The sequence below is a fragment of the Dromaius novaehollandiae genome, chromosome 7 (genome assembly GCF_036370855.1).
Source record: "Dromaius novaehollandiae isolate bDroNov1 chromosome 7, bDroNov1.hap1, whole genome shotgun sequence".
NCBI lineage: Eukaryota > Metazoa > Chordata > Aves > Casuariiformes > Dromaiidae > Dromaius > Dromaius novaehollandiae.
The window spans coordinates 38068376-38084041 of record NC_088104.1 but is presented as its reverse complement, the minus strand read 5'-3'; the positions used below and the strand labels follow the sequence as shown (position 1 = coordinate 38084041).

Genomic DNA, 15666 nt, shown 5'->3' with positions numbered 1-15666 from the left:
TTGGAGAACTCTATTCTCATAACCAAGGGGTTGATGTTTAGTAATCACAAGCATTTCACCAGCTGTTTTCACACTGAAGTCTTGAAATTATAGTCATGTTGATAAAAGTAAAATTTTACCTTGAATGTTGCCTTTCCAGTTTCTTTAATCAATTTAAGGAAAAGCAGCTGTTTCTCTGCATTCATATGAACTGCTACTCCCAATGTACTGTGAAATAGTTTTAAATTATTCCACAGGAACAGGCATGCCTTTATCCACAGCCATCTATCCTTTACTCTGCTATAAGGCTCTCTAGCAGATTGCCTAATATTTACAGGCATTTGATTTTCATGATTGTTGTGTCAAAAATGAATGTCACTTCTTTTAGTTAATGACACTTTATAAAATTGAGTAAGATCTGAAAAATGTTTTTATCACAACCCCTTTAACATTTACCATAATTTCATTGTTTTGCTGCTTAACTAAACCTAATTGGTTTGTATATTATCCTCTTCTGTTTAAATTTTAATTGAATTCTTCCATACTTATAGTAAAAACAGTATTGGCATCCTGTATTGAAAGTCCAATCTGGCTGTTAAATGGATGTGCACTAGCAAACATCCCCCCCAACAATTAACAACAGGAACATAGTTCTCCTATGAGGAAATGTTAAAAATTGGCCATTTGGTACTTCCTTATCTAAATTATGAATATATTACTATCAGTTAATCATAGTACCTGCCGTCTCTTTTGTGGGGAAAATAGTATTCTATGGCTAGAAAGAAATCAGCTTTAGAATTTTTCAAGGCTTCTAAAAATTGTTATCTGTGTTTTGCTGTGTTTTCAATCTTTTGCTATGTACAATCTTTTGATAAAGAAAATCTAAAGTCATACTTCTGAGTCACATACAGTAGCTCATTAGGCTACTAACTGTTGAAAGAAAGTTTTAATTGGGAATATAATGCCTGTGAAATGGCCCTTGTTTACTCTCCACCACGCTCACTACTGTTGATTTATAGCCAGGTGGAATTTTAAAGGTAAGTCGAAGTAAGATGTCTTCTTCCAAATTGTGAAAAAAATGACCTTTTTATTATTGTTGTCAAGTTTGTGCACTGCTTATATATATAAAGCTCACTATATTTCTTTTTAGTCTAAGTCTTTTACTAATATTCCTGAAAACTTTGTGTAGCAATTGCAGGAAACCATTTCTAACTCAAATGTTTGAAAGGATTTGGGAGAATGTATATTTTGCATAATTTGCTACGCTTGTTTGAAACAAATAAACAAGCAGTCCTCCTGAAGTACATGTGAACTTCTCAGAAAACCAGTGTACTATTCCACCTAAGTTCATGGCAAAATCTGGGCTTTTGTTCTGAAGGATGAGGGGAAGATAATTTTTTATGTATACTAATTTGAAATGTATATTTATATGAACTAGTTAATGACATGTTTGCAGAATAATTCTTTCATACCACTGAATGTTACCCCCCCCCCCAAAAAAAAAAAAAAAGTGAGCTTGTTTTTCCTTTGGCTAATCGGGTATCTAAAAGCACTACTGCTGGAACCATGTAATGCATGCAGTGAAGTCAGGTCACTGATACATTTTCAAACCCAGGGTACCCTCTTCTTGTAGTGTCTGGGACTGGGCAGAAGGTGTTTGTGATACTGACCTAACAACTTAAGGCTTTCAGTTGTTGAGGCTGCCTCTGCACTTTCCTTTGTTGTCTCTAGATGCTCCTTTTTCTCATGCCAGCTGTCTGACAGTTGTTCAAACTCAGCGGCAGAATATTTAGAATAGTAAATCTCTGTTGCAGTGCAGAAGTGTTGGTTTTGGGGGACTGGGATAGGAGGTAGAACTGTTTTTGAAGGCTAATCCTGGACATGTAAATGTTTAAGCACAAAGTGTGCAGCATGCTGCAGAAGAACTGTTGTGGTAGTTTCATTTTGCCTTGAACTCAGATGCAATTAGCTTTACATCAAAGGCTGCTCAATAGGAAATTCTTGTTCTGAGCAATTAAATTGGTAAAACAGTGATCCCTATTGTCTGTTTTCCTCCAGCCTCTGTAAATAGATCACTTAAGGATTAATTATGAATTTCTTATTTAGGTGTTCTCTTGCCCTCTTCAGAAAATTGCACAAATATACTTTGTGCCACTTCTTTTTGGTGTTCTTTTTTTCTGCTTCACCTTTCTTCCTCACTTTGTTGTTAAGTAGCTTCTTGAGGATGCTGAAGAAATGCTTTGATGTTTGGAAAGTCTAATGGGAATACAGCTTTTATTACAACTTCAGTTCCTTATTATATAGTCCTATTGCTTTTGTCAAGCTATTGTTTGCAAATTTAGCACTGATTGATGTAATTGTAGGGACTCTGGACTCTAATTAACAAGTAGTGCAAGATTCTCTTAGCTAAAATTAAAATATCTACCACCTTTCAGGATCTACATGAAAAAATAGGCTTTTTGATTTTCTTTTCATTTGCTGTAGGCGTAAAAAAATACAGTATTCATACTTTTTCCTTTAGGTTAAGGACAAAGTTTACAAACTTAGAGCCCTCAGTTGACAGTTTATTTACTAAATAATGGAGTAAGTCATAATGGAGTTTATGCTTTAATATTAGATTTTTACATGTGGTAGAAGTTAACATAAGACTGGGAGAGACCAACAGCTTTGTTCATTCTTACTATTAAAGAAAAGTAAGTTGGGCCTGCTGAAAATGTTTAGAGACATCACCTTGTGTGCTGTCTATATTCCTTTAATTGTTTGCCTACCCTTCAATTGCTTCACTTACTGTGAATAAAGTGGTTGGTTCTTATGTCTTTCTTCCCCATAATCCTTTATCGCAGGTCCTAGTGCCACCAATCTTATAATAGGCTCCATCGCTGGTGCCATCCTGGTAGCAGCTATTGTCCTTGGGGGGACAGGATGGGGCTTTAAGTAAGCAATGCCGCATGTCTTTTCTTCAGTGGCTATGGCATTTCTATTTCTTGCTTACATCACTAAATTTTGAGTTCCTGCTACAAGATTTATACGCTAAAAAATCCCAAAGTATAACAAACTTCTTTAAAGAGAAAGAATTATGCATGCACTGAGGGAGAGGAGGAGATGGATTCAAGACACAAATGTCATCAGGGTGCAAAGTTGAAGAACAATAAGTAATTTAACTTTCATGAGTTCACCCTAACACTTAACAAGCAATATCTATTTTTTTTCCCCACTTCTAATTAGTAGTGTCGTGGTTCTCTTTTTATTAGAAAGTGATCCCAGTGGTTAAAAAAACCCCAAAACCCCAAAGATACATATTTTGAAGAGTGTCGATTCTGAATATGATAGTACTTTAAAATTAATATGCATTTTTATAATCAAAACCTTTATGTGAAAATGGTGGCAGCAAAGGAGTAGTTTTCAATAGCAAAAACATGTTACTGAAACAGTTGTCTCAGAAGTACCAGAGCCAAGTTTTGTTGTTGATTACTAATTATTATTATCATTGATTCACATCAAATTCACAAATTTATATATATATATATATATATATATATATTTTAATTTCAGTTCAGGATTAGAGACCATTTTGAAATCGTGAATCATCTCCTGAAACACAAACAATTCTCACTCATTTCTAGCTTAATATATTTTATAACTATCAAGAGTAGCATACCAATTATTCCACTTATAACTCTTAAAGCTAAGAGAGTCTTCTACAAGAGGTGCTAATTTTTGCCTTTTCTTTTAGTGTCAGGTTTACCTAAATACATGCTCCATATTTGGTAAAAAGGATCCAAATTTGGAACCAGTGTTTTTAAACTTACAAATCGTAAGAGTGCTAAGCATAAAAACAAGTAATTTCTCATGGTATTCAAGTTGCTACTGCTTTTCAATAATATGAATCAAGATTAAACCATGATACGACAATAAATCATAGTTCTGTAATAATCATTTTTCAATAACAATTTGAAGAATTACAAGCCTATATTCATGTCTAAGTTGAAAAGTGAAAAAATTATTCTCTAATTGTTTAAGAAGGTTATCAAAACAGAAATTAGCGGTCAGGTAATATTTATCTCTTCATTTGCTATGAAAGGTCATCTGAAAGTGGATTTTTTTGTTGTTGTTGGGGTTTTTTTTGTTTTAGACTGTTACATTTTGATAGTGTCCAGCAGCATTAATTATATATGCATTTAGAAACAAAATATTTCTAAGTGTCTTATAGCCCGGCAAAGAACAGAAAACTGCCCTTGCTTCGGCAAAAGTCCTCTGCTCCTCCCCTTGGTGCACACAGGAACTACAGTGCAGGTGTGTCAGCTGGGGGAGTGAGTCTGTCTACAGAGCGGGAAAGATTAAATACATGTCAGTCTTATATTTTTTTAAATCATTGGTATATGACCTTTATTGGCCTTTTAGTATCTGCAGATAGACTTTCCTTAAGCTGTTTTATGCTTTTTCTTATAGCTTCTCCTCATTTATTGCACAAATAAATGAATTTAATTTATAACTATCTCTAAGTCAGCCTCCAGTATTTGTACATTACTACAGGCAGCTGTTAGCAAAATAGTTTTTAATATATTTTTTCCTTTGTTTCTCATAAAATGGTTGAGATTAATATTTTCCAGATTTATAAACAGTGAGATATTGGTTCTTCAGTATTTGTGTTCTTGATTTGTTGTGTTCCTTCAAATATATGTTCAGAGGCAGAAATTCAAATGAAATGTGTATTTTAGAATATGCAGTGACATTTGAATCTGTATGTGATATTAAAAAATGAAGTAATAGGGATTCTTTTCACTTGATGGATTAAAAGAGTTCTTAAGTGTAAAAGCCCACTCTGGGCCTTACGCTTTTTACAAACTGTATGTACTAGACATTCTATAGTATTAATTAATACAGGTGCATTTACATCTTTTCTGCCATATCCTAGTAGATGCAAGATTATAGGAGAGAGTTGTCTTTTCACCTAAATAAAGCATATAAGCAATATGGAAATGGTTTAATTGCAGAACTGATTTTATTTGTACTTTACTGCAATTAGCTTTAAAAAAAATGCAGCCAGATTTTCTGCAAGCCTTGTATTAACATTCCTATTAAATTTTTTGATTTATTGAGAACAACAGATTAGAGTTCTATATGCATGCATTTTTAAAGTGATAATATTAAAAAAACATTGGTATTGCAAGTTTCTATGGAAATTAAACAAGCTATATTTCAGTGGAAAGAATAAATGACAGATTATACTTCTGGCTCTGTATCAGAGAGATGTCTTTTACCTAACAATGCATATACTTTCCAGGCACAGAGATTAGTACTTACCCCTAAATAATACATTTGTAATACAAAAGGTAATTTGTTTAAAATACAGTACAAGTCATTAAAATTTTAAAAGCTTAAATTTTAGGCAGTGTCTTGCTCTGAATCTTTTTAAGCTCTCTTGTGCCTTAGGAACCTTTGGCCTAGAGTGAAGCTTTTTTAGAGCTGTGCTGCAGCATCTGCTAACACTGGCATAAGTGTTGGTCTGTGTGGTGTACCCAGGTGGGTGCAGGCTGGGCACACCTACACTTGAGAATTTGCATGAACACAGCTCTTACAAGAATCCTTCCCTGTTTTATTAATATAATATTTAATTATTCATTTCTTCTTTGTGCTCCCATCACTTAAACTATGTCACAGCTGTTCTGCTTTGCATCCTGGTGTTATTCCTTTGCCCAAATGAAGAAGTTTGTTATCCCTATACAAGATGCATATTGGAAGAGTCTCTTGAAGTTAGTATTCTCAAAAGAGCAAGATAAAAATGTTTATTCTGTAGCAGAACCTCAAATACACTGGCCTGGCCTAGCTCACAGCTTGAAGTGCATGTTTCTTCTTGGGGTCAGAGGGGAATTGACAAAAGACTTTTGTATAAAAGAGGGCTGCTAGACCCTCCACTGTGCTTCAAATATATCTGGAGGGACAGATGAGGATAATAAAGAGGATTTTAACTTTTCCTTTTTAAGCAAGTCATATGTTTAGTCTCTACGACTATGAGAGAAGGTAGCTAATGCTTTACAAACTGGGAGATGTGATTTTTGTTTCACAGGTTATCAGATGTTCATATGTACATACGGTACTGTGGTGTCAAGTCCAAATCAAACGTAAGCTGCAACTAAGCAAACTTTGTTCATGAACTGAGGTGACGGGGGGTTGAGGGGGGAAAGGGGAACTAGAAAAGAAGGTTTGATGCAAGTTTAGGGAAACAAAGTAAAAACTTCCAGTTTCAAGAATGAATCCTAGATTAAGTTTTTCTAAGCAAGTTAATATGGGGATAGAATAGGAAGGAAGAAAAAGTTTACTGACAAAGTTTTAGGGGACATAGAGCCTGGTTAAATACTTCTGGTGGTTTAAAGTTACAGGCTGCAAGTGGAAACCTTGTTAGGAAGTAGACTTTCCTTCAGTAGAGCCTTGCGTAGTCCTTTTAAAGCTGTTGGTGTTTAGATTGCAGTGAGGGAATCGTAGATGTGTCAGGACCAACCTTAACTGTGCCGGGCGATATGTGGAAATACTGCATTCATGAGAGCTGAAATTCATTTCAATGCAGAAAGTCTGCACAGGACTTAAATGTACAGCATTCTATACAGGACTGATACAAGAAAGGCATTTTATTATGAGTAGTTCTTACCTGGGTCCTCTGCATTGGCTGCAAGCTTAGTCTCAGGCCCACGTTCAGTTGTTTTTGTAGCCCATATATCCGTATACTGCTGCAGTAGCTTTGCAAAAGTAAGTCAATTAAATGCTTTTGTTGCTGACTTAGAAGTGCAACAGTAGTAAGGCAATTTTTGGTAATGAAGCAATACTACTAAGAGGTAATGCTAGTAAAAGTGATGTAAAATGCACATGAAAGACTTCTCTTCCTTACAGTCATCCAGATGTGAAAGTGGCTGATAAAGAAGGATAAAGAGTAGTAGACTGTAGGTGCAATTCTGTTGGTTCTTAGCCAAAGTTTGTTGTTGTTACTGTTTTTTTACCTGAGAATTAATAGATGGAGCAAAGACTTACCCCGTCCTTACCAATCCCAAATTTTTAGCTGGTCTGTGCAGATGCCCAAAAAAGGTCCAAAAAAGTTTCTGCAAAATAAGGTACTGAAATGCTAATGGAGACTTTTTCTAGAAGTATGCTTCTGTCCCTTACCAGTATTTCCTTAAAGGATGTGCAGTGATTCAGATACAGTCATTATCTGCACAAAAGAATCAAACTTGAGTTATTATTCCCCCCCCCCCCTTTTTCTTCTTCCTCGAAACTGATACAATAAATGGCAGGTCAACATATTACTATTTTAAGCTGCTAGTTTTAGCTCTTTGCTTTGTTAATTTGCATCAGTTTACAGCAAAAGGTCATTAATTTAATCCCTTCTTCAGCATTTGAACCTCACTTTACGAATGTGTATAGAAATATTAGCTATTTAAAGAGATTAAAATATTGATTTTGAACAAGTCTTTAAATACATCTGTAAAACTTTATTTTTTTATGATGACACACACAAAAAAGGCAGAGACTCACAAGCAAAAAGATTTATATAAACACATTCCTAATTAGTTGGGGGGGGGGGGAGCAGAGGAACAAAGAATGCTATTTCTTGCATATATGTAGCCTTTTAAAAAGTAAAATTTCCTTTTCTGAAATATTTTTCATCTATAAAGGAAGATCATGTTACAGAGACAGTCATGTGCTGTATGTAGCTCATTACAGTGTGGTATGCTTTCTTCTGATTCAGAACTATCTGTAAATTTGTTTTTGTCCAGATAAGAGACTTTTTTTTGTTGTTTTCATGTTGGATTACAGACTGAGAGGCTGAACATTGTTATTTAAATACGCCTTAAAATTTTAAATGCAAAAAGAAGTTAATGTTCTATAGATTCTACATAAAAGAACTAGGAAACAGCATCAAGTATCATTTAGGTCCCCACACCTTGTTTCTTCTACTGCAGTATTTAAAGATAGCAGATTTGCTTTTCCTGATAGAGGTAGGATAGTTTAAAGGAGACTAGCTGTGATATGTAATTGAAAAAAGTCTAAGAAGTTTTCTGAGAGGTTAAACAGGAACAGGAAAATGATTCAGAAGTGACAACCACAGGCAAGGAAGTCCTGCTTCAAAACCTAAGTATTTAAGAAAAAAGCATAAGTGAAATTAGTGATGAGCTAAAACCTTATAGTTAGTCTGTTTTGAGAATTTTACAACCAGTAGCAACTAAAAATGGTATCTAGTGTGCATTTAAATTCACTTTTTTTAGCTACTAATGCCCATTTTTAAAAAGGTAATACACCGCTTTATTACAAAAGTGTACAGAATTCAGAAGTTGAACATCTATTGATTGCTAAGGGAGATACGAACTTATCACATAGCTTAGGCTCTGTTGGAACAATTTTTAAAACCGCCTTCAGCAGGCACTAGTGCAAAGCAGGGCTGTTGTCGCTGTGTGCTGGAGGCGTGTGCTTCATCCAGAGAGCACGCTGCTTCCCAGGGCAGCGCCGCGGCGGGGGTCTCGCAGCCAGGCCATCCTAACCGTGATGCTGAAGGGCAGAGGTACGGCCGAGCAGGCCTGCATGCAGCCCAGCTGTTAAATGCAGGCCCTGGGGACATGCTTGACCCAGAGTCGAGATGATTTTACTGAAGCGTGCTTAAAGGTTAGCTGTTGAGGAAGACTGCCTGAACACTGTAAGGGGACCTTGCACTACTGTGATACATAGCTACAAAGCAGCAAGTAAGACTACTGTCTTGAGCGTAAAAATCATTGTTAAAGCATGTCAAGAAATCAGAGTAGAATTTCGGTTTCTGCAGGGCACTACCTGACTGCCTACCTGTGCTGAGATCACAGAAAAGAGAAGTTGGATTGTTTTGCCTTATCGAAGCTACTTGCTGTTTGAAGTTTCAAAGGCTGCTTCAGGCTCCTATCTTAAATAGCCTTTTAGTTCCTCAGATGCTTCTCTCTCATACAGCAGTGTTAGCAGAATATCCTAAGTGGAGAAAGGCGATAGTTCAATTAGTATTATAGTTCTGGAAATGTGTATTTCTGCTGGATGAAACTAGAAAATGAGTGTCATTATGGTTTGGACAGATACTAGAATGCATGCTGAGGGCCAGCAGATACTGACTGCTGTCCCAAAGCGTGGGTGCTCTCGGCGCTGCAGTGGAACCTAATGCCCTTTACTGGACCACTGTGCTGATGGAGATCAGATTAGAAAAGATATTAGAAAAAGTCATAACAGTTTGGTTAGAAGAGTTGTACTGGGGATGTTCACAACGCGTTTTTCCTCTATAGCTTGTATTAGGGCTTACAAAACCCCCTTTTTGATTTAAAAGTTCCGGTAAAAGAATTTTATTCAGTGTAGGCTCTATTTGTCCTCTTCAAGTTTAGCTGGAATGTGAGGGTTTACCCACAGTAGGAGGACTAGTTACGTCATCTGGATTTTTTGCATGCATTGATGATTTGCTTTAAGAGGACTGATTAGTTGCTCATCAGTAGTGTATTAATTCAAGTGTGCCAGGCAGTGTTTTAAAAAGGGCAGACATGTCCTTTTCAGTGACAGGATAAACAGACTCAAAGCAGACTTTAATTCACATTTAATTAAGTTACTGAATTCACATTCCTGCTAAATGTTTGGGAAAAAAGATTTGCTCATCTCAAAATAACTTGTAGTACAGAAACAGATTGAGATACTGAAGTAATGTCAGCCTAATTCAAAAGGAGTGTTAGTATAACACTGCTAGAAAGGAAGTGATTAAACAATTACTATAGTGATATTTTAGAAACCAGCAATTCTTAAGCATGCTTTTTTACTAAAATGAAGGGACTGGTACCCAAGGGAAGGGGGGGTAGTTGCCTTTTGGACATGTCCATTAGTCACTTAAACCCCCAGTAGACCTTGCATATGGTATACGTATAAACATTGTAGCAGCAGTAGTAGTTGCAGGGCTACAGAAAATAGAAAATCCTGGGGTTGGTGTGTAGTTCTGGGGAATTTATGAATTCCTGTTTTGTATTTTTTGCATGTCAGTTTGGTGGCAGTAGTGGTGCATATGCCCAATGTTAAAATTAAATGCATGAGCCCCTTGCTTGATGCCCCACATAAAGCCAGATACTGGGGAGGTGGCACCTAACTTTTGTTGTCGCTTTGTAATGTCTTCCTGTTTGACATAGGATATCAATATCGTAGGAGACTGGATATCAACATACCAGCTTGCTATCCACTACTAAAATTAAATTCTAATCCCCCAGCTTGCAAAGCTGTCCAGTCTCCTTCGAGTGCAGTGTCTTTGCTATATTTTGCACATTACTGAGATTCGCAGCATCTATGGTCCATGGTGTGGTAAAAGCTCACTGAGGCACTCACTCTCTCCTATTAGTGGAGGACACAGACTAAGTTCTGGCGGAGCCAAAGATGGGCACCTGTGCTAAGCACTCACGTGTGCTTGTGTAGATACGCTGCTGGGCATTTTGACTTATGCAGTTTTGGTATTCGCATGCTTTCTTGGCCTAGTGGGCACACATGCTACTATGGTCAGAAAACTTCTACAAGTTTAGAGCATCACTTGAAGACTACAGAAGTAATTGAATTCTGCATGCCAGCATGATCTTGAACTAAGGAAATTCATAATTGATACTATGATACAGAAAACATGCAAACAAATTCCTTAAATTGTTACCGCTTGGAAAAGTCACCTTTTCTTTAACCACCTCAGAATGAGCCTTTTACTCTGCTATGACCTTAGTACTGCACTTTGTTCCTGTTATACCTAACTAATGTTTTGCATTTTTCTCTTTTCATCTCCTTTTGATGCAACCTGGAAGAAATGTCAAAAAACGAAGGTTCGATCCAAATCAACAAGGCCCTATCTGAAGAAACTTGATTCAGAAAGCTGCTCCTTGCACTACTGGATTTTGGGTATGATGCCTTTGCTGTAGTTGTGCAAGAAATAAATCAGTAAGGAAGAACATAAGAAACCAATAACAATAGACACAATGCTGGGGTGTTGGGAATTGGGGTGATAGAAAACTGTCCTTTTTGGACATAAGTATGAAATACTTCCTCCAGTCACCTTTCTCTTGTTAATGTTAACAGACAAGTGTTACAAGCAAACTGTTTCAAAATCAGTTTTTTTCTTTTCTCCAACAAAGGAGGAGAAACAGACCAAGTGCAATAAGAGAACTGTTTCAAAACAGAGAAATAGCAGAAGATTTTTTTTTCCAACCTGCTGGTACTCTAACTTCACTTGAGTTCGCATGACTTCCTTTTTCTTATCAAAACTCCAGTGGCATGAGGAGCTAATTTTCGAAAGGGTAATCTGCATGGCTCACATACAAACAACCAAGCTAGCAAGCTGACCCCAAGCAGCATCTGCAGCCTGATAAGTACAAACCACTGGGAAGCCGATAGTAGCTCTGATAAATCTTCCAGCCCTGCAGCACGTTCTGTCTCTGGACTTCAGAGCTCCCTGTTCTGTGAGCTTATTGTCCACCTTGTTTCGTCTCGTGGGCTAGGAGTCTGTTGGGTATGGAAGCTATGGAGTGATGGATGTATAGTTCTTCCAGGAAGGAAAAGGTGTAAATATGGAAATAAGATTTTGACATATCATTTTCACAGATTATATATAGAGAGAAGGATTTCCTTAAAAAAGGTTCTATTCTTTATGTAAATCTATTTTTGATGTTGGGTTTCTTCTTTTTTGCTCCCTCTTTTCCTCTAGCACGTTGTACAGTGTGGGTGTTCTGGGCTTGCTCAAAAAAGGCAGATAATAGCATGCAGATGCAGGGAGATCTCACACCAAACAGATGTGATCTAAAGTTTGTATGCTCGAAACCAAAAACAATTAAAATGTGTGTAAATGCATATCTATGTATTGACTATAAGCCTCCTGGATTACTTTTTTGGCTGTCATGAAGATTTTCTGTATATAATGTAAGAAAGTGACACCCTCTCTAATTAATCACAGAAGTGTCAACCTCTTTTTTTTTCTTCCAAACTTTAGCTATTTTTTTTTCTATCTAGTTCCTGTGAATTAAAGTTAAATAAGCCTTAAAATACTCACACAATGTTAAAAACTTAGAATGAGCTATTCTTCTCTTCCCTCCGCTGAACCAAACTGGCTTGCAAAGATGACTGACGTTTTAAATCACTCCCTGTATCTCTTTGATGCATATCACTTTTCAAAGTTTAACACAAAATTAGTATTTTGACCCTTGCTACTGATAGTTACTGTCACTAAACATGCAAAAACTCCACATAATTTTAGAGAGTTTGTGTGTGGTAATTACTTTTAGATGTACCTTGTGTTTGAACACAGATTTTTGCAGTGAAGTGCTGGGCAGCTGTACTGTGCTTCTAGTAACCAAGCAGCCCAGGCGTATCTGACTCAAGGAGGTTACAAAGACATCCAGTTTAGGCCTCCCTTAAAGCATAAAGCCATAAGGTCTGGCCAATCTTGTACTGACTTTACACTCATGTAGGTCAGTTTATGTAAGTGAAATTACCTGAAAATTCTACTGCTGCAACTGATAATCAGGATGAAAGCCTCTTCTGTAATTGTGTTTTTAATTTAGAAGTTGGAGAGTGGTAACAATGGAAGTCCAGTTACAAGATTTATTCCATCTTTGTTCAGTGGAAGTCAGTTGTTTGAGTTAGCTTTCATAGAACATTAGGAAGAATGCTGCAGATTTCCCTGTGACTTACAAGATCTTTTTGGCTTTAATTATATTTCATATTATGATAATGTTGAATCTGACAGTTTCAGAAGAGAACTGCAATATATTGTTTTGGCTGACAGTTATGAAGTGTTTTTAAACAGCTTTAACATAATCACATTAACACTTACTACATGAGTTAAAGGTGCTGCACACAGGTAGTCAACGTTGATATATATTATAAATCATATTCTGAAAAATTCCTGCCTGACTTCAGGGGGGATTAAGTTAGTGACAACAAATACTTCTACCGGGAACCAAAAATACTTGCAACTGTTAAACTACTTGGCTTGGAAACACAATCCCCAGCTTTAACAAAGTTCTGCTCCCAAAGTAAATGTGGCCACAATAGAAACACTAGTGGTTACCAAAAACCCCCAACCAACTGAAGATGCATGAACTACCTGTGTAATAAACCTTTGAGAAGCATTTCACAAACAACATTGTAAATGTGCGATGTGATGTTTTAAATCAGACCACAGTGGTCCCCAACTACTATGTACATATGTTAAGTGCTGGAGTAACTTTTTATTTACACCAGCAATTTCATAGGAATTATGACTTCTTGATTGAATTTATGCTCCACTCATCAGCTGTTGTGTGCATGTGTAAGAACACATTCTCTTTCTGCTCTGTATGTACAGAATGCAAGTGACAACACAGCTCAGAGTGGGTACAGATTAAGTGCTTTCTATTAGACAATAAAATGTTTTAGATATTTATTTTCTACATCATGCCTTTGATATGCTTTGGAGAGTACATACGCATTTAATGTTAATTTGTTCATCACAAAGTGTCATCAACAGAATACATCGTCAGCAATGTCTCCATTTCACCCACGATACATTTGCTTTGTTTATTGGTTCATCTGGACATAAAACCATATGGTAACTGTATAGCTCATACCAGTTTGCTGCATGATCCCACTGAACTGACCTGATCCTCCTAAAGGAGAAATCTAGTAGGCAAACTAGCAAAAGATACATAGGTGCATGTTAAAAAGAAACAAAGTGCTTAAGACTGGAGTTAAACAAATTTTTCTTTACTATGCAAAGATGGGTATTGCACAAACAAATTTAAGACAACTGTCTGAAGAAATGCCATGGAATACTGAAATTATGTTTTAAGCCTAATCAGTCATGTTTTATATTCATTATTGCTTCCACTGTTATTCTTTCTTTTTAAAAATGATTTGTAATTTTTTTTAAAGTGCACAACTTGATGTTATAAATCAGTTTTTGTTTGAAGTTAATACTCATTCATGTCTTGTTGCCTGCTAATGAATGGAAATTTAATAGTCCTTGTTCTACATCCTAGCAAAATGAGTATTAAAAACTTCATGAACATGGAATGGAGTAGTTTAATTTTCAATCATTTTTTCCTTATTCTCTCCATTTTACTTAACTTCTGTGTTCAAAGTATCAAAGTTGTAGTTGAAATTGACTGAAAGATCTCAAACTTTGTCCCAGATCTCTCAAGTTCCACCTGTGAGAGAACTTTATATACAGCCTTTCCAATTTGCATAGAACTAATGCTTCAAAATATATGGTTAAACACACAAGTGAGGAAGGAGGTTTACTGTACCTTTTTTAATCTCATCTGCTGGCTTCAGTGAGTTGAATGAGAACCATATGCATTATTTAGTTAAGCCTTTTGCATTTCAAAAATCTGAATAATTACAAAAAAATCTAGATTATGTAATTGTTTAAAAATGTTACATTTTGAGGGCCTCAGAAAATACAATCATTTTAGTGGATTACTGAATGAAATTCAGTTTCTCATTTCATTTTTTGCCAGACTAACTCCAGTGAAGTCAGTCTGGAAAACTAAATACACAGTTACCAAATAACTACTCGTTTTATGCTTTCGACAGCTCCGAAGAGGGGAAAAATAATTTTGTCTCAGTATCTCACAATATTATGTATGTATGCACATCTCATTTAGAGATGGAGAGTGAGGGAAAAACCATCATTAATGGAAAAATACAATGGCTTTGAACACTTAAAGCTTCTAGTTTTTCCTTAGTTCACTAGAGAGAAGAAAAAATTACAATAGCAATATTCCTGGCTTTGTGATCCACGGTATCTGTCTTCTCTCTGGCTAGGACATCAGGGCAGATCTAAGAACACTTTTCTAGATACACTGTCACTTTGAGCATCTCCACTTTTATTTCCTCTCATTTGACTATAGAAGGATTTACCATAAACTCAATGTTAACATGCAACATTCTGGTTTTAATAGTCAGTCATTCCTAAAATAGGAATTAAGCCTCTTGCTGCAGTATATGGATATAATAACAGTATATAGCTTCCTATCTGCATTTGATTTTACAAGAAGTATAATTTTAAAAAATGTTGTTTTTGAAACCTCTCATTATTACAGCATGAAGTATTGAAGAGTGATCTTCTGGGGCACTTGCTATTAAGAACAAAAGCCACACAACAGCAAGTCAAGTTGTACAAACCAGAAAAACCCTCTTTTGTTCGAAATACATTCATTATAGATTCCTACCCAAAAGAGATGAAAATTTAATGTGAATCATATGTCAGAAATACAACAGAGACTATTTAAGTGCCCTCAAAAAGACTCAGAAAGCTTGAAGAAAAAAATGAAATTAAGTAACTAAAAATTTTAGTAGCAGCAATACTAAAACCAATACTATTGAAACCAAAAGGTCACAAAACCAAACTATTTAAAGCCGCACATACAGTTCAGAGATGTTATTGTTCAGAACTCAGCAAGCACAGCAGCACGTCTTCACATTTTTGTAGGTTTATTCAACAAGTTATTTGGTGAAAGCATATAACGGAAGAGCGTGTATGGGCTCCAGATAAGTGTGAGGACTCCAAGTCAGACCTGAGTAGACATCCACTTACACATTACTATCCTAGGGGTATGCAGTTGCTTAGAAATAAAGCAACAATTTAGAATACGCTAATATGCGGAACACAGTAATTTAGTACCACTCTATTTATCCTAATTA

General features: G+C 36.1%; 2 protein-coding genes across 11 annotated transcripts in view; one reads left to right on the top strand and one right to left on the bottom strand.

Moving 5' to 3' along the window:
* Positions 1-14034, top strand: part of ADAM23 (ADAM metallopeptidase domain 23) — an 84211-nt gene extending 70177 nt beyond the window's left edge. For 2 of the 10 annotated variants that reach the window (XM_026112290.2, XM_064515229.1), the window contains 2 exons: positions 10794-10887; positions 11121-14034. In XM_026112290.2, the coding sequence (XP_025968075.2) occupies positions 10794-10852 (59 nt within the window). In that variant the 3' untranslated portion in view covers positions 10853-10887; positions 11121-14034. Of the gene's footprint in view, positions 1-2822; positions 2918-6046; positions 6102-10793 lie in introns of those variants that run through there. The other 8 variants (XM_026111889.2, XM_064515233.1, XM_026112208.2 and 5 more) reach the window with 6 other exon arrangements.
* LOC112990548 (putative malate dehydrogenase 1B) overlaps positions 8310-15666 on the bottom strand; it is a 66891-nt gene continuing 59534 nt past the window's right edge. The window contains exon 17 of the mRNA XM_064515235.1: positions 8310-8958. The gene's annotated coding sequence lies outside the window, so the exon portion shown is untranslated. The remainder of the gene's footprint in view (positions 8959-15666) is intronic.